Consider the following 18,292-nt stretch of genomic DNA (forward strand, 5'->3'; position numbering starts at 1 on the left):
GTTATACTGTGTGTGTGTTTGTCTCTGTTCTATAGAAGCCATTTCAGTATTAGCTGTAGTTCATATGGCTCGAGATACCGGATGCGAGCATGTCATTGATCAGCACTAGGAAACGTTCATCGGGAATCTGAGCATCCGTGTGCAGGAAAACTGTGCCAATGTTCTTCACCCCCACCTTAATGTAGAGAGCAGCTATATCACTCTGCAGACAGAGAGAGACAGTGAGAGAGTGAAGTGAGACTGAAGATTAAAGTGTGTGTGTGTGTGTGTGTGTGTTACCCTCAGGTCCCCAATGCCATAGCCTTTGCGCAAGGTGATCTGAAAGACCTCAAGCATGCTGAGGAAGGCAGCCAGGCGACACAAACTCTGTTTCCCACTGCCACCCACTCCAATGAGCAGCGCATTTCCCACTGGAGACTCCAGAATACGGCTGATCCTACATCTAAACACACACACACACACATACAAACCAACAACTGGATGGACAAATGGATGGATGATAAATACACAAACAGATAGATAAATGTATGCAGATGGATGGATAGATGGATGATCAATAATTGCTTTACTGAATGAATGAATGAATGAATGAATGAATTGATGAATGAATGGGCATATAACTTTACAGATTGATGGATACAGAGGGGATATATGGATGGACAGGTAGATGTATGGATGTATGGATGAATATATAAAGGGATGGATGGATACACGAATAAATGAATGAATGGGTGTACAGATAGATAGATAAATATATACAGAAATTGATGGACAGATGGATGGGCAGATAAATGGAAGGACGTATGGATCGATGGATATACAGAGGGACACTTACATGTGCTGCATGGCCTCCTCAAACAGCACCAGGTTCATGTTGGCGTGCAGCTCGTTGTAGTGCTCCAGCGCATCAGTCAGTGTTTTCTGCAACTTCTCCCAGTCACTGACCTGCGAGTAACGAGGCTCGCCAACACCGTGGGCAAAGTGCGAATAGATCAGAGGCTGGTGGATAAAGATTGACTCATCTATTCCCTGCAGAATTAGAGAGACACAGACAGAGAGAGAGAGAGAGAGAGAATTAGAATAATATGAATGAGAGGGTAATAAAGAGAAACGAATTTCAGCAAATGCTTAATAAATTTTAGCATTAATAAACTACATTCAAACTACATACATACATAGTTTTAATAACCCTGATTTGTACCATCATGCTGCGATATGTAATATACAAGTCTCCTTCTCACCTCAAAATATCTTTTGCCAGCGTCCAACAGGATCTTACTGAAAAGCTCAACATCCTTCTCCTCCATCAGTTTATCAGAGTACACACGAGAACACTCATGCAGCCATAGGTACACCAGCTCGATGGGGTATCGCACTGTCTCAGGCTGGGCAAAAAGAATCCCCTACACACACACGCGCGCGTGCGCGCACACACGCACACACACACGCACACACAACATGTATGAACAGTGCACTTTAGTGCACATTTATACACCATGCTCCCTTAAACACCTGTAACTTCTCAGATATATTTTTTATTGACTAGCACACAGAAAAAAATGCTAAAATAAAACTATCCCTAATCTTTTTTGTTTACATGCTTTTATTTCAACCCGGTTTCATTACTCCAACTCTCTCCTTGTCTGTATGTATCAGATCTTCCTTATCTCACATACAGCTTGTCCAGAACGCAGCCACCAGCAGGAAAAAGAAGAAAAACATTGCCCCACATTTTCCCTTCTCACAATGCTCACTAAATCCATTTTTATTATTCAAGCTTTATTAACTTCAATGAGCATAGAACTATGCTAAATATTACTTTTTTTTTTTTAGAAAACAAAGTTTTGAAATGTATTTATTTGGTACAGGTTCTCTAAAGAAAAAGATTATGGAGATTATGTTCTCATTCTAGCCTCTGTTCCACTCCCTGTCTCCCTGTCTCTTATTTACACCCCACTGTGCACCTTTCAAAGTACATAAAGAGATTTTGGTTGTCCTAAAAATATGAAAATATTTATCTTGATAATAAATTAAATATGGATAAGATATATTGGATTTTATCAAATAAATTGTGCAAGCAATGTGCCATTTATTGCTCAATTTCTAATGCAAAAAAAGCAGTAGGTCTAAATACATGACACATGCAAACAAGTTGTCTTATTTACTGTTAAAAACTCACTGACACACACACACACACCAGACCTGGAAGATGTTGGAGATATCCCTTAGGTTGAAGATGTAGTGAAAGCGGATGGCAGTAGGCAAGAAGTTCTGAGTCATTTTCTGGTGGAGGCAGATGGAGGCCTGAACGAGCGCGCCTACCGAGCGGCTCACTCCGTAGCTGAAGCCCCCCTGCTGGAAGTAACCAGACAGAATGCTGCTGTAGATTGTACTCAGAGCCTCAGCACCTGGGAAATGCACCGCAAAAACTGAGAAGTGCCTCTATACGGAGAGTGGGAGGGGATGGGCAGAAATGAAGAGAAAGAGAGAAATGATTGTTACAGTCCTTTTTAAACACATCACCCTGTTTCATTTTTTTAAATGGACTACAGAAGGATGCCAGTTGAATAAGAAATAAAACACATGTAGCTCCTGACTATGGCTGTGTGTGTTACCTGTAGCCGAGGGTTGACAGAGAAGCTTCCAGCTGTTGGGTTCATGCAGGTGACGTACTGACAGTTATGAATCTCCTTCAGCACCAGTCTCTGGCGATCATACCTGAAAACACACACGGCAAAGTAATCCTGATTATTATGTATGACATATCAGATATTTTCCTCCATTACAGATAAATAACTTTAGGGCAGACTGTCTGTTAGTTACAATCATTCTTATTATGCATTATGAATTGTTTGCTTGTGGGCTCATTTACCTATTCAGTGACATTGTAAAAATAAAAAAAACATCTTTAACGTTGAATATAACCATCTTGACAAAAAAAAGGTCTATTTATAGTACTATTTATTTATTTATATGTAATTAATGTATATAATTTTATATCAATAAGCAAAAAAAAAAAAGGCTGTCATAAGACAGTGATTAAAGCAATACAAGCAAACCAACATCTGCACACACACACACACACACACACACACACACCAATGAGAATAATCCAGATGTTGTCTGATGAGTGTGTGTGGCTGCACTGTTCCGTAGGCGTCCACCTCCGGCATGTTTAGATCATCAACAAAGTAGATCAGCTTCTTTGTGCCAGGAGGAGCAAAGTTCCTTCCCGCCCTCTTCTCTAGAGGCTTTTCCAAAACACCTGCCCCATGACACAGAAGACAACAAAGTGCACTTTACATACACTATGCATATTATATTTGCATTTTATATGCACACGTGTGTGTGTGTGTGTAAACAGCTTTAATGCTTGCTTAAATTTGTCCAGTGTTTATGGTAGCAGACTCATGCTAGCAGGTGCTTGTGTCTTTGCTCACGTTGCAGCATGGCCGACGTGGTGTAATAATTAAAGGGTACTTTGGCCACCATGTACTCCTCCCTGTGTTTGGAGATGGTGTCCCATACGAGGACGGTCTTGCCCACGCCTGCGTTCCCCACCAGCATCACTGGCTTGCCCTTCTCCAACAGGAGTTCCACAAAATACGCCAGGCAGATCGTCTCCGCTGAGTGAACCAGCACCATCTGAGCACACGCAAACACACTCACATTAGCTCAAGACTAGAGTGAAATATAGCTACATGTATATTACTGTTCAGATTAATTTAACAAAGCCACTGATTTGAAACGAAGGTCTTCATACACAACAAAGACCACACACCAGACTGACAGTACTGAGAGTTTTGACGTGTAGGTATGATTTACTGTGTGTCTACGTGGGTAATACCTGCAGTGGAACATCAGGCTCCAGCTCATACGGAGGTGTGCGCTCGCTCCAGGGAGTGAATTTCTTCGTGTTGGGGTCAATGTAGTAATCAAATACGGTTCCTTGAGAGGGGAACTTCACCGCCCGCATCTCCTTATTCCACCAACGGCTGAACTCGCCACGGTAATCTCTAAGCTAAGAGAGAGAGAGAGAGAGAGAGAGAGAGAGAGAGAGAGGAGAAAAAAGGAAAAAAAAATTCTATTAAAATGTAGCAATTTTTTTAACCTTGTCTCAAAGAAACAGACAAATGAAAGTGCTAAAAAAAAAAACCACATTATTAGGCTCCATGCAATTACTGAATTATGAAAAGATCATCAGACTCACACTAAAACAGTGTTCTATTGGGCAAATATTGCTCTACATATAGTATGTGTTTAAAGAAACTGTTAAACCCCATGTAGTGAGCATATATACTGTCGTTGGCCCAACTATAAACGATTTCTGTTTGAAATAGGCTAAATATGGCAGACTGCCTAAGAAGTCTAAAATTTAGCGAAATATCAGCAATAAGAAAACATTATTGTGAAAAAAACGATGATGTTCATCAATAAAAGGATAATACTGCCTCATGATACTCTTTGCGTTTATGTATGCAATGCAAACACAGTATAGAGCTACAGCTATTAAATATTATAAGATTTCCAGTAGTAAATTACAGGCTATATAAAATTCAAATGCTTTGAGAAAATACATTTATTCCTTTCCTACATTTATTATAAGGAGGGATAGAGGGACAAGATGCACGAATTAAAATCTTAATGCAATTTAAAAGAGATTTGACAGCTTTAACCTCATTTATTGTTCATGAGAAATGCTTATTTCTCAATTAAAAAGCATTTATGCATAAACCTATTTAAAAGTCTTTATGATTACGTTTTGTACATCGATGCAGAATCTTTCAAGATAGAATTGTGGTGCAAAATTTTTTTTTTCCTATCAGTAAGCACTATTTGCAATATACACGTAGATACAGCTCCATTACAAGAGAAATGGTTTAATAAGGCTCAATTAGACACGTGCTACCTGCAAACAAACATCAAATGGTCAGCTCAAATTTCAGGAGAAATTATACAAATTCAGACTAATGGTTGGTTGGATTTTGTTTGATTTCATAAAAGAGTATGAACATTTATGGTACCTCTGACAGTTTGACTTTTCATACTCACATGGTCCTGAAAGAGAGCCCCTCCAAACGCCCACACACAAGCGAACACAAAGTAGATCTCATAGAGCTCACGAGGAGAGTCAGCAGGAGTGTTCTCATCCGTTAACAAGCAGTCGAGCAAGCAGCACAGTGTCTGTGACACACACACACACACACACAAATATCTGATTCTGTATCTTTTCTAATGTAAAGGAATTTGTAAATAAATAGAGAATAGCTTCGCTGTACCTGCACCATGCTTGTCTCAGGTATAGGTGTGATGGTCTTTAGGTTGCACCTGACCTGCTCTAAACAGTAGGGCACATACTTATCGAACAGAATGGTCAGATTCGCTCGCTCTGATTGGGCCTGGCGTGTGTCAATCCAACTCGTCACATAGCTGAAAATCAAAAGGAATGTGCAACTGAGAGCCTGTGATGCATATGCTGTAATATGTATACAATTTGTGTGAGTACACATGATAATATTGTTGTTTATTCCAAGCTATACACTATCTGTGCTGTGAGAGTGGTTAAAAATGTCTTATACTAGGCCTAGTTTAGGGCTTGTGGAGTGGGCGGGGCTAACAAGTGTCACTCACGAGCTCCAGCCGAGGTCCTGTGGGTTGACATAAAGGATGCCTGCTCTAGATACGGTTGCAGGCGTGGCAGCCTTCAGATGACTGATCTCAAACAGCAGACGCATAGAGGATGTTAGAGAGATGCGTTCATTACTGGCCAGGGTCAGCACCTAACACACACACACACACACACACACACACACACAATAAAATACACAATTTGGCAATCAGTTTTTTTAATTAAAAAAGTGCTAGCTCTCTTTGAGGATGCCACGCCTCCATACTGGGACTGATGTAATTTTTTCAATATTTTTTATTTTTTATAGTGACCTTATTATCATCCATAACAGTGTTGAGGGATTCTATCCACATAGGATCGATGTCGCCATCCAGTACGATCCACTTTGGGCCATCGTGGGATAAAGCAGACAGCTCTCTCATGGTTGAAGAGAAGAGACCTAAAACATATGTAAAACATACACACGAGCAATAATACACACTTTCTATACATGCATATACAACACAATGTTCACACGCTTACCATCTTTCCACTCTCGCGTAGCAGGATGCAGGAATCCGAAAAGCTCGTCCGTAGTCACAGCTTTTGGGTTCATGTCGCTCCACACAGGCTTCAGCTTCATGTTTGAGTAGGTTCTATGCAGTGTCTTCAAAATCTGTATGCAGAGGTGCAAAGAGCATGACTCGCACCACAGCAGTCTGAATTCATTTTGCCTAAGAATTCTGTGTTTGTATACCTGGCTCTTTCCTGTTCCAGCTCCACCAACCACAAAGACAGAATGTCTCACAGCCAGCAGCTCCTCTAACTGAGTCACCTGTAGACAGCAGAGTGATCAGACTGAATGTCTTCCCCACACACATATTTAAAAAAATAAAAATAAAATAAAAAAAGAGAATCTAGTCTGGATAGGAAGGTGAGTAAAACAACATGGTCAAGAGAAATCAGTGTTCTGTCCCAAACCCTGAATTCATGTTTAGTTTTTAGTTGCGTGTCATTTTTCATTTTTGTGTACAAACAAATGAAGGTAAGCCGACCTTGAGGATAAAGTTCTCCTCAGGCTGCAGATGCAGCTCGCCGATTGACTGACGAACGTGCTTCTCCAGCTGCAGGTCTCTCTTACGCGGAATATCCAACAGAGGAAACAAATCACTGATCAGACCCAGGAATATTTGCACGTCACCTGTCACAATCTTCGGCAGGTTGAAATCCCGTAAGGCGCGCATCAGCACCTTAACAACACATTACTAATGTGTTATATATCCACATCTGTTACAATTATATTACAATGATCATGTTATAGAGGACTGTAAGAGACCAGAGAGAAGGAAAAAAAAAAAAAAAAAAACAATTATTAACAAGTAATACTATTAACATATAAGAGGGTCAGTGCTACAGTGCTACAGTGAGAACAAAATGATCCTATATTGTCCTTTTAGGGAGATTAAATAGAAAGTAGATGTTTAGAAAGTATGGACAGATGTTCCCATGAGCACCTGCTCTTCTGGACAGCTCTTGTCCTCTCTTTTCAGTGACCCAGCAACAACCAGCACTGACTTTATCGCTCGTAGACCCCAGTCATAGTGATCCTGCAATAACAAAATGCCACATTTACATGCAAATCCACTTCCTGTGTTGTTTCTTGTTTCTAGATGTTCTGTGCTAAAGATTTTTAATTTCTTTAAGCTCTGTAAAATGCCAGTTTGAGCAATTTTTAGTGAGTACCTGTTTAGAGAGCAGTTCTTTGCAGAGCGTGTACAGGCTGATGAACTTGCGTGCGAGCAGACGAGCATCTATAAATCCCTCTGCCACCAGCATGATCTCACAGATCAGCTCAAAATCAGGAATCACCATGGCGCATGGCCTGATACACACACACACAGAAATCACTTTGACTTGTTCATCATTATACTGGAATGGCTGTGATTGGCTAATAGTTTGAGTTTTTCAAAGCAGGTGGAACCTGAATAGTGCTTTCAGGTTCTCCGGAAGTTCTGCTCTACCAGCATATCCTGGGTTTAGAGTAATGAAGATCCCCACGGTTGGCCTCAGCTCTATCTCCTCCCCAAGGAAGTAAAACCTGACCAGCATCATGAAATAGAATAAAATCAATGTGGCCTGGGTAATGAGCAATCCAAAGAGACACAATTTTCTCACCTACCGAATTAGTAGATTATAACTTGGGGAAAAAAATATATCAATCAATCAGAAATGTGTCACGTTGCAGAAAAAAATGCTATTGAATTTCCATTAATGTTATCTTTAAAACAGAAAAAATTAATTTACCGTTTATTTATAGTTTGTTGTGTTATAGTTTGACATACAGTATGTGACAGCTTTTTGATTTCATTTTATTCAGAGGAAGATATAAAAATTAAGCAAAGTGACATGACGTGTGCTGATGTAACCTCTGTTTCTTGTTGCGAATAGCATCTTGGATGGTTTTGACCTGCACAGCGACCACAGACAAAACTTCCACAGAGATCCTGTTAAACTCGTCAAAGCAGCCCCAAACTCCTGTCTGAGCCAGACCCTTATAGATATTACCTATAGACTAAGAAGAAAGATAAAGAGATAAGAAATGCTTGATCTGTATTTCCTCTAAGGAGAGCAATTCAGTTCACATTCTGAACGTTACTCCTTACCTTGTAGTCCATTTGCTCTGAGCAGTTGAACACGTAGACCATAATGCCGAGAGAGCGTCCCAGGTCCTTGGTGGTCTCCGTCTTGCCCGTGCCAGCAGGGCCAGAGGGGGCGCCACTCATCGTCAGATGGAGAGACTGAGTCAGTGTGATGTAACATCTGTGCATGACAATCAGATGATGGAAGAAAATAAACAAAACACAGGACGAACATGGTTAATTATATTACTTCAAATTTTCACACTTGCAGGTTCTACACAATATAACTTGTGACAGTAGTAAAAACATAACAGCAATTTATAAAACACAATTCTGATCCTCACTGGCTCTCTGAATTTGAGAGTCCTGCCAGCAAAGCTAAAAAAAAAAACATAATAATAATAAAAAAAAAAAAATACATTTTTTTTTTTTAATCCAAATCTGTCAAAATAGAAATTGTATGACTTTCTCGTGTAATCGCTTGCAATTAATATGTTCTAAAATGTGTTAATTAGACTAAAAACACCTCATCACTCAACTCTTCTATAACATGGTAACTACATGGCAGTAAGTGTCACTCTCAGGGAGAATTTTATGAAGGTTATGCTATAATTTTGGAGGATTTATTCATTAATTATTCATATTATTGCATGCCACGTGCTCCAAGACAACATGCTTCTTTATCTGATAGTTCTCCGGATAGTTCTCCAGATTAACAGGATGCCTGAACATGATGAAAGATGAAACATCATTTGAAAGCTTGAATCAAGGCAGTTTTGAACACGATGTGTGTGTGTGTGTGTGTGTGTGTGTGTGTGTGTGTGTGAGTGAGAGAGAGAGAGAGAGAGAGAGAGAGAGAGAGAGAGAGAGAGAGAGAGAGAGACAGAATGTAACTAACCGGTCAGTGAGTGGTGTTATAACCAGTCGATTGGTGTTCCCCAGGTACTCATAGGAGAACTGAAACTGGGCATCACAGATGTTGATATAGCAGTGTTTTCGCTGTTCATCCCAGCGATGGCGTAACTGAGACAACCAGGCAAACGCCTGGCCATTCGTCACCTAGGAGACGAGCAGCATGACTTCATCATATTAGAAAACACACCCCTCAAACTCACAAACTCAAAACCTGGAACTTATAAGCATCTCTTTACTGGTAATGTTCAGACTGTGTGTGGTCTTCAAAAGGTATTTTACAGAGATGCACACATCACTTTTACTATGAAAGTCACAGTACACAGGATGTGACTTAATTTCAGCCAGCATTATTGTCATGGTTACCTTCTGAGAGATAAGCTTGGCTACCACGTCACGAGCATGAACATCAATGGTACAGAGTGTCATGATCTTCTGCCGATCACCAGGGCTCAGCTCGCCCAGCAGCATGTTTATCAGAGAGTTCAGCTGGAGGATCTGCAATAGATACATACACACACACATCTTAGCGACTGAGTGACTACATGATTGAGTGAGTGAGTGAATGAATGACTACACAAGTAACTGACTGACTGAGTAACCGAATAACAGGAAGAGTGAGTGGGTCAGTGAATGACAGCATAAGAGAGTGTGCATGCAAGTGAGCGAGTGAATGACTTACTGCATTAGTTACTTGGTGACTGAGTAAGTGAAATAATTACCTGTTTTTTATTATAGTCTTTTAGCGCTGTCTCGAAACCCTCTTCCACCCTTTCAAAGGCAATACCAACATCCATCGCCCACCAAATCTGACTACCCGTCAGTGCCACCTGAAACACACACACACACACACACACACACACACAGCGAAAAGCAGGGCCTGGAAAATCCATACCTCTTGTGTTGCCTCCATACATAAAATATTAACATGTTAAAACAACACACACACCTGTGCAGGATAGTCAAAAAGCCACTGATCACGTGATTTGTCCTCGTATGCTGATACGGCTTCCGAGATCTCCTGCCTCACCGTGGAGCGCATGGCCAGCTCCAACCTCCCCAGCCAACACTCAGCCTGAGATGAAGGAAGAGAGACAAATCCAAATGCAGGTGATTTATTTAAAAAAAGGACAATTCTTGTCCAGAATCGATTGATCTTGAAATGATTATTTCCTCAAAGCACATAATGTGTGCATAGCTTAGGTATAATTGATAAATCACTCAATATATATAATACACCATCCAGGGTAATCCTCAGTAATCCTACTTATTTAGGTGAATGACCACTAAATCCTGCCCTCATGGTACAGGAACACAGTTAACTAAAGCATGTGAAGCCAGAATACCAAATGGATAATGGTACGTAATTCTACACCAACAGATTATATTTATCCATGTTAATTTCCCAGCTCTTACTGAATAATACATTAGTCTTCATACAAGTTTTATTCTACTGATAAAATGATTTCTGTATTAGGCCATGTATAGAGTGTATAGTGTGTGTGTGTGTGTGTGTGTGTGTGTTACCTGTCCCTCACACAAGCAGGACTCGGAAAATGGCACATACTCTCCCTCTCTGCTGTACATCCCCACTGCAACCTCTACCTTCCCCTCCTCTTCTCCCTCATCTCTGAACTTCAGATCAGCAAGGTTATCAAAGAGCTTCAGCAGGTGCCGTGTGACCTACACACATGCACGCACACACACACACACACGTTTTATTCACCCATACACACACAAAATACTTGCCAAATTTTTGTCCAATAGAGATAGCATCAGAGTAAAATCTCATCCGTGGTATTATGAGCTACCTGTCTGGGCTGTGTTCCCTTGGAAACGATCTCCAACAGATCAGCAGCGGAGACGAAGTAGAATCGTGGAAACGTCAGACGCTTTGTTTCCAAATACTCAGCCAGAGATTTTTCACATACAGACAACCTGAAAAAAATTAAAGAAAAAAGACTTTTACATTCAAAACTGAAACGAAACAAAATAATATCACTGAGTACATTTACAATCTCTGGGTTTTTCTCAGGTTCTGCAGATTGTGTCTGTAAAATCTTATTCCATTTCTGAAGAAGTCTCTAAATTCTTCGTTGTTGTTTTTTTTTTTTTAAACTTTGTATAACACATACTCTAGTGTACCTTTGCTGCAGAGCCTCAAGTTTGTCCAGGTAGCCTGGCTGGTTGGTGACTTCAGTCACATTTGCAGTTTCCACAACTTTCATCATCAACTCCTACACACACACACACACACACACACACACACATACACACACACACACACACACACGCACAAAGAGCAGACATACTACACAATGCTGGGCAATAAAATACACAAGATATAATATCTAATCTCAATGCTTAATGCACATAACCACGAAGTGTTCTTGGGCAGCTACCTGGAAGTCGAGGTGGATGCCTTGAAAAAGCTCGGCATCGTGTGCCAACTGGTTACGGATGTCCTCCGAGTTGCTGAAGATGCTCTGCAGGTGAGCCCAGGTGCGCTGCACTCCCAGCCAGGTGCCAATCACCAGGTCTGCCAGCATCAGCCGCCGCTGCCAGCCGCTCACCTCCACCAGGAAGTACTCCACGTGCTTGCTCATCAGGATATTCTGCAGCTGCACCTGTATACACACATACACACACACACATCATATCCATGCACAGCAATACCAACACCACATACTAGATGTCTCACTCTTAAAGCCTGATTCAGTATGATTTCCTGCGAGGTTTTTGCTGAAATCAATCTTTTGACTTCAGCATCGACTGTCATATAGATAGATTCTTTTTTTTTACTCAGATATCAGTTTTTAACATTATCGATTAAAACTAGACTGACGCAGATCTAAACTATTGCGTCCATTGTGTAGACTGTTGAATGGATTTTCTGATTCAAATCAGAAAAAGCATAGTGTAGTATATCCAAGTATTTACTGCAAAAGATTCCACATGATGTACTCTAGCAGATACGGAAAAAATCTAACGCACTTTGCTGTTTGAAAAGAAAAAGGAGAAGCAGCAATTGCATTAGCACTATGAGAGTTTTATCCTATTATACATTCAGTTGGTTATTTCCTATATTGTTGCCTGTATTTTGTATTTTGGCTTCCCCTCATACCTGTCTGTTATGACGCATTTGAGTTAATCACCTGATTATCCTCCAGTGTCTCAATCAGGTTCTCGTCAGCTTTCAGAAGAGGAGTTCCAGTGCTGGTGTGAGTCTCATATGACAGAGACATCAGAGACCACGTCTGCTTGATCTCAGCCAAAACCTACACAGAAGTACAAACATGACATTTGCTGTGAGCGAAACACAAAGTGCCATTCTGTGTGTCTGCTGCTATCACCACCTTCTCAATGGCCATCTCTTTGACAGCTTTGTCCACGATGTTCTTCACTTCTTCTTCCACACGGTGCAGCTGAAGCTCCAGCAGATCACCCAGAGTGGTGTTCTCATCCATCATGAAGCTCACCTACAGACAGGGAAAAAGAGAAAGAGATAAAGATAGACAGAAATAGAGAAAGGGGTGGGGAATCTCATGAACTTTATCCGCAATTTTCATTTTATCATTTTATTCATCATCGGCACAACTTCTAAGCAGTAATAGAAATGACAATATTAAAGACATGCAGAACGTTTGAGATGTATTATATGTTTTTGACACAATTAGAGTTGTGTTAGCTTTTTCGAAGGCAGATTTCTAGCCTTCACAGTCTAGACAGTCTGGTATGTTTCATCATTAAACATAACCAAGAACCACAGAGCCACTTTTTTTGTAGCCTGTCAGCAAACACATAGTTTACTCATCACTAACTGCTTCAAAAAGCTCTTCAATAAGTTTGAAAGATTGGATTATTCTTCAGTTCTTTTTATCATGGCGTTCACAAAAAGTTTCAGACCTTACAGAGTCTGAAGCTTGTGAACAGTGTACAAAAGATATCAGACGTGTGATAGCCTGTAGAGATGTGCTGACTTTTGCACATAGCTCTGGTACTTTTGAAGATAAATAAAAAAAAAAAAACAGATAAACAAAGTTTATGAATCATCAGGTAGTATTTGCAAACTGGATGCTGAAATCTACAAACGATTGATATATAATTTCAGATAACGAACAAGTCAAAATTATCAGGTCTTTCTGAAATATTTCAATGGATAACAGGCATATGGTGTCAGAGACAACATACACTATATGGCCAAAAGTATGTGGACACCTGACTATCACACCCATATGTTGTTATTCTCCAAATTGTCACAAAGTTGGAATCACACAGTTGGACAGAATGTCTTTGTACGCCGTGGTTTTACAATTTCCCTTCACTGGAAATAAGAGACTAAACATATTCCAGCATGACAATGCCCCTGTGCACAAAGCGAGCTCCATGAAGACATGGTGTGTGAAGGTTGGAGTGGAAGAACTCGAGTGTCCTGCACAGAGCCCTGACCTCAACCCCACTGAACACCTTTGGGATGAACTGGAACACCGACTGAACCCCAGACCTCCTCACCAACATCAGCGCCTGATCTCACTAATGCTCTTGTAGCTGAATGATCACAAATCCTCAGAGCCACGCTCCAACATCTAGTGGAAAGCCTTCCCAGAAGAGTGGAGCTGATTATAACAGTAAAGGGGAATAAATCTGGAATGAGATGTTCAACAAGCACATATGGGTGTGATGGTCAGACGTCCAAATACTTTTTGCTATGTAGTGTAAGAAGATCTGTTAAAGTCTACTAAATAAATAGACATGGGTTACGACTGTAGTTCATATCTGTTAGGGTTAAAAAAAAGCAGAATTTGGACACCATACATGTCCAAACTAATTTAACTACATTTGTTTCCCAGCACTGTACTTTATGTTCAGTGCAAGATGTCTTCTCCTGTAGTACTGTGTTACTCCATTGTGAATGAGGCTCTTGTGGTAATAACGTGTTGTGTAATAAGTATATACGTAATGCTTCCGCAGTGTTGATGTAATCTCACCACAGTGTTCTGTGGAATGCTGCAACAGTACACGATTAAGATACTTTACCCCGGTTGTGTGCATGAGCTGCTGCCAGTGTCGCTCTCGGACCGCTGCGTTCTGCAGTTCATTAACAGCCCTCAGCGACGTCAGCAGGTTTTTAACAGTAGACTCTAGACCGGCGTAGACATCCCATACGCGCACTTCCTTATCTAGAGTCTTCATCTCCTACATACATAACCACAAACAAATTTCTCTTCCTTTCCCGGATTAAGGACCTCTTCTTAAACTACAGTCATCTTCTTAACTAGATAGAGTAACAGATAGAGGGATGTAGACTCTGAAGTGTAGTACAGAAATTTTACAAAGAAATGTGAAATTGATGATATGGTGAAGTTTTCTGTGAGGATGTTTATTTTAATATTTTTGGAAGTCTCATGTGAAGCTGTAGCTTTAAGACAGGGAAGTTTACATTCTGAGGTTTCGTAACATGACAAGCTGCATTTTTTTTTTATCTTAAAAGAAAAAAAGAGAGGCTGGTGAAGGAACAACTGTTTGTAGTGATAACAGGAAGTAATTTTTTTCGCAGATATTCCACAACATTACTAAATGTAACTCTTAATGGATAAAAAGCACAAAGTGTCGTTCTGTAATAAATAAAAAATTGTTAGCGTTGGTGAAATGCTGTGGTATAAGAGGAATAAAACACTTCCGGACCCTTCAGAACCTTGTTCTTTGATTATTTTTCTATAACAACACGTTGGTTGTTTTTTTTGTTTTGTTTTTTTTACATAATGTATCGAATAGCTATGAAAATCATTAGTTATTCAGAATTTTAAAATTAACGAACATGAACTACGTGTTCAAGTAGTTGATGATTATTGCGTACGTTTCTTGTACGCGACAATAAATTCCTTAACTACTAACTGAGCTGTAAAACATAAGTATATGCTTAAAAATCATTTGAGTTCAGAATAATCAGTGAGAGCTAACTTTCTCATAGAAACTTAAGCTTTATCATTTATCCAGTGTGATTAAATGAGGATGATAATGGCATTTAAATCCTATATTTGTTTGAGGGAAAGAGAAAAAAAAAAAAAAAGTGTGTGAGCTGTTTCAAGACTTAGTTAGCTGCACCTTAGCAAACCTCCTGAGCTCCATGTCCATCTGCTCCACGTTGATTTCTTTCCATGGTGTCTTCCTCCAGTCCAAGATACTGGACTACACGTCCCAGGATGATGCACACAGATCATGATTATAAAGTTAATTTAATCTACATCACTCCAAATAACAGAAAATACAGGGTGCCTGAAAAGTACATATAGTTAATTTATGTATTTATTATTTACTGCACGTGCTCTACACCTTCACCCTTATTTTCTCAGTCGCTGCATCATGTTTTTGAGGATTTTGATGACCCATTTCGAATTTTTAAAATTAGATCACAAACAAATGAGATGACACTAAGTTAATCTAAAATATACTTTCTAGTTGTGCTGCAAAGGAATAAGGAAGATGGCCTGGCTGGACATTACACCCATGTGGGGATGTAAAAGAGGTAAGAAGTGTTCGTGACTTTACAGTACCTTGACAAAGATGACCATATCCCACACTGCTTTGAGGAGGATTATGTCAGAGCGGCACTGGCGGAGCTGTTTGTAGTCGGGGAAACTGACCTCAAACAGCTTGGCGGTTTCCTGCAGCTTGCACATCTCGTTTTCCAAATGAGCCACTGCACGATTGGTCTAAACACACCACACGCATACGCAAAAATGAGCGCTGTGATTTTTATTTGTTTGTAGAGGGGAAAACCACAAACCAACATTATCAAGTTTGCAAGTTTTTGCACATGTTTATGCTGCTACTAATACTCAGTATATATTATTATACTGTACATAGGCTGCTACTCTTATGTTTACACAATTTCAGCTACTTGTTTTGTACTCTTGTACTATTAGCACTATTGTCACTGGGTTCACTTTTAAACAGAACTGTTGGCGCTGCACTGGGACTTATTATGCTCAAATTATGTAGTCCCTTGTAGCTGTGTTGTTCTGTGTTTGTCTTATGTAGCACCTTGGTCCTGGAGAAACGTTGTTTCGTTTCACTATGTACTTGTATATGGCTGAAATGATGATAAACTCCACTTGAACTTGATCAGAGTTAATAAGTTCTTATAAGCCTGTGTGACTGGTCACTTGAATTGAGTAGGTTTAATAGAAACTTTAAAAACAAGCAAGCCTATAAACAATATGAATAAACAGTAACCTCTCAGTAGAAAGTTTAGGAATAAACAGCGCTACGTCTCCAATGATTAGTCATAATAGTTTTGTACACATTAAATAGTGAGACTGATTTAAATAGTTGGATTAAGTTCATAAAATACAGCTCTACTAAGGAGGTCGGGGTCATTTATCAGAAAATGTGAAAAAGTTGAGAACCCATGTCCTGAGTATTCACAAATACACACACACACACACACACACACACACACACACACAAAAAAAACCCACAGTGAAACACCTTGTCAATGAGTTTGTATGGTTCATCAGTGCTGATGCTGAAGATGGGCTCCGTAAGAAACTGCTCCCGAAACTCATGCTGTTTAATCTGCGTCCAGAGTGAGACAGAAAGAAAGAAAGTCAGTCAGTTCTGAAGCTGCCAAATCAATCAGAGTTAATAACAAACATTTGTTTACTGCCACTGAAGTAGTTTATAGTAAACAGTAGCGAACACTCGGATAGGTATCGTCCTCCATCTCTAACATTTTTAGAGCTTCTAAATTATAGAAACATACACAAATTTAGGACATTTTTCCAAATTTTCAGGGGATTTCAGTGGCTCACCAATTTCTAGCCTTGATCATACAATGAATCTCTTTTCAGTATCTTGTCCATTTGTCTCACGGCAATCAAAAACACTCCTTCACTTCACTTCGCTTCCCTTATGTATCATATAAATTCAACCATCTAAATTCAACCATCAAACTTAAACAGTAAAATTAATTTACTGTTTAGGAATTTATGCAATCTGATGCCTATGAATAATCGTAATAAAATATTTAAACACATCTGTGTGTCACTGATATTTAATATTCTCTTACGCTTTCTTAAAATTGCAGGTCCATGGAATTTCCATAAAATTCCATAACCTTTAACACACTGCAGTTTTGCATTATTTTCCACAAAAATCTACTCCAAAAATGAAATATGTATAAAAACACCAACTTCTATGATCAGAGGCATCCTAAACAGGAAAATCGGATTCATTTAAAAAAAAAAAAAAAAAAAAAAAGAAAGAAAGAAAGAAAACGCATACATAAAAATAACACCAGATTTTGACCTTGAATTTGTAGCATTCTTTGGAAAGACTAATGCTAGAAAGAAAGCTAGAAATCTCAAAATAGCTTTCTTTTTATTTTAATTTAGGTGAACTAAACTTGTTTTAACAGCTTTTCAGACAAAAAAAAAAAAAAAAAAACACATTTGTCCTCTTTTCTAAATTATTTTGTCCCTGCCACAGCAGAAACTATAAACCTTCAAATCTAATTTGTCTGTGAACTTCACATACGCAAAATATATATTATTAACAAAAGTGACTCGAATATACATAAATATAATTTTTCATGTTATTAAATTAGGTCTTCTATGATGATCCTATTCACCTCAAAGCGGACGCACTTCCTTCGGATGACGGCAACCTCGTTAGACTGCAGAGGAGCGACTTCGTGTTTTACAGTGAAGGCCACTTTCTTCAGATTCTTCCATTTATCAGGCAGTTCCTGAAAATAGTGTGTGTGAGGAAGTCTGTTCATTTAAATCAGGACAACATTACACAACACAAGATCTGTGCGTGTGTGTGTGTGTGTGTGTGTGTGTGTGTGTGTGTGTGTGTACCTCCAGCAGGGCATAGACGTGCTCCGGCAGCTGTTGGTTGTAGGTCTTCAGCAGATCTGATGTAGATTTGAGTGGTTTGAACTGCTGCTCGGTGTTCTGCTGTCTGTCTCTGATCGCCATCAGGTGACCCATGATGTCCACCAGACCAGCGTAATCTCCATCCTTCACACTCTTCCCTAAACCACACTCGGTGTTCTCGATGAAGCTCGACAAGTCCTGCACACTATAACAAGGACGGAGAGAAGTAAACACTAGATAGACAGAAGTTT

The 18,292-nt window shown here is 39.6% G+C and overlaps 1 protein-coding gene across 1 annotated transcript in view; it reads right to left on the minus strand.

The window, feature by feature from the left end:
• Positions 1 to 18,292, minus strand: part of dnah9l (dynein, axonemal, heavy polypeptide 9 like) — a 46,750-nt gene that overhangs the window by 18,464 nt on the left and 9,994 nt on the right. Inside the window, exons 19-55 of the mRNA XM_053230468.1 lie at positions 18,024 to 18,246; positions 17,792 to 17,908; positions 16,651 to 16,737; positions 15,714 to 15,872; positions 15,265 to 15,348; positions 14,197 to 14,355; positions 12,516 to 12,638; positions 12,315 to 12,437; positions 11,562 to 11,786; positions 11,305 to 11,396; positions 10,971 to 11,097; positions 10,687 to 10,842; positions 10,109 to 10,234; positions 9,882 to 9,989; positions 9,526 to 9,657; positions 9,146 to 9,306; positions 8,272 to 8,428; positions 8,035 to 8,180; positions 7,590 to 7,706; positions 7,352 to 7,490; positions 7,123 to 7,215; positions 6,664 to 6,858; positions 6,366 to 6,443; positions 6,152 to 6,284; positions 5,941 to 6,068; positions 5,632 to 5,780; positions 5,280 to 5,430; positions 5,053 to 5,184; positions 3,848 to 4,021; positions 3,441 to 3,645; positions 3,100 to 3,265; positions 2,616 to 2,718; positions 2,203 to 2,442; positions 1,242 to 1,403; positions 836 to 1,029; positions 280 to 442; positions 79 to 202 (exon numbers count right to left, since the gene is read on the minus strand). Of these exons, the coding sequence (XP_053086443.1) occupies positions 79 to 202; positions 280 to 442; positions 836 to 1,029; positions 1,242 to 1,403; positions 2,203 to 2,442; positions 2,616 to 2,718; positions 3,100 to 3,265; positions 3,441 to 3,645; positions 3,848 to 4,021; positions 5,053 to 5,184; positions 5,280 to 5,430; positions 5,632 to 5,780; positions 5,941 to 6,068; positions 6,152 to 6,284; positions 6,366 to 6,443; positions 6,664 to 6,858; positions 7,123 to 7,215; positions 7,352 to 7,490; positions 7,590 to 7,706; positions 8,035 to 8,180; positions 8,272 to 8,428; positions 9,146 to 9,306; positions 9,526 to 9,657; positions 9,882 to 9,989; positions 10,109 to 10,234; positions 10,687 to 10,842; positions 10,971 to 11,097; positions 11,305 to 11,396; positions 11,562 to 11,786; positions 12,315 to 12,437; positions 12,516 to 12,638; positions 14,197 to 14,355; positions 15,265 to 15,348; positions 15,714 to 15,872; positions 16,651 to 16,737; positions 17,792 to 17,908; positions 18,024 to 18,246 (5,351 nt within the window). The remainder of the gene's footprint in view (positions 1 to 78; positions 203 to 279; positions 443 to 835; positions 1,030 to 1,241; positions 1,404 to 2,202; positions 2,443 to 2,615; positions 2,719 to 3,099; positions 3,266 to 3,440; positions 3,646 to 3,847; positions 4,022 to 5,052; positions 5,185 to 5,279; positions 5,431 to 5,631; positions 5,781 to 5,940; positions 6,069 to 6,151; positions 6,285 to 6,365; positions 6,444 to 6,663; positions 6,859 to 7,122; positions 7,216 to 7,351; positions 7,491 to 7,589; positions 7,707 to 8,034; positions 8,181 to 8,271; positions 8,429 to 9,145; positions 9,307 to 9,525; positions 9,658 to 9,881; positions 9,990 to 10,108; positions 10,235 to 10,686; positions 10,843 to 10,970; positions 11,098 to 11,304; positions 11,397 to 11,561; positions 11,787 to 12,314; positions 12,438 to 12,515; positions 12,639 to 14,196; positions 14,356 to 15,264; positions 15,349 to 15,713; positions 15,873 to 16,650; positions 16,738 to 17,791; positions 17,909 to 18,023; positions 18,247 to 18,292) is intronic.

Source organism: Pangasianodon hypophthalmus, chromosome 2 (assembly GCF_027358585.1).
Source record: "Pangasianodon hypophthalmus isolate fPanHyp1 chromosome 2, fPanHyp1.pri, whole genome shotgun sequence".
Classification (NCBI taxonomy): Eukaryota; Metazoa; Chordata; class Actinopteri; order Siluriformes; family Pangasiidae; genus Pangasianodon; species Pangasianodon hypophthalmus.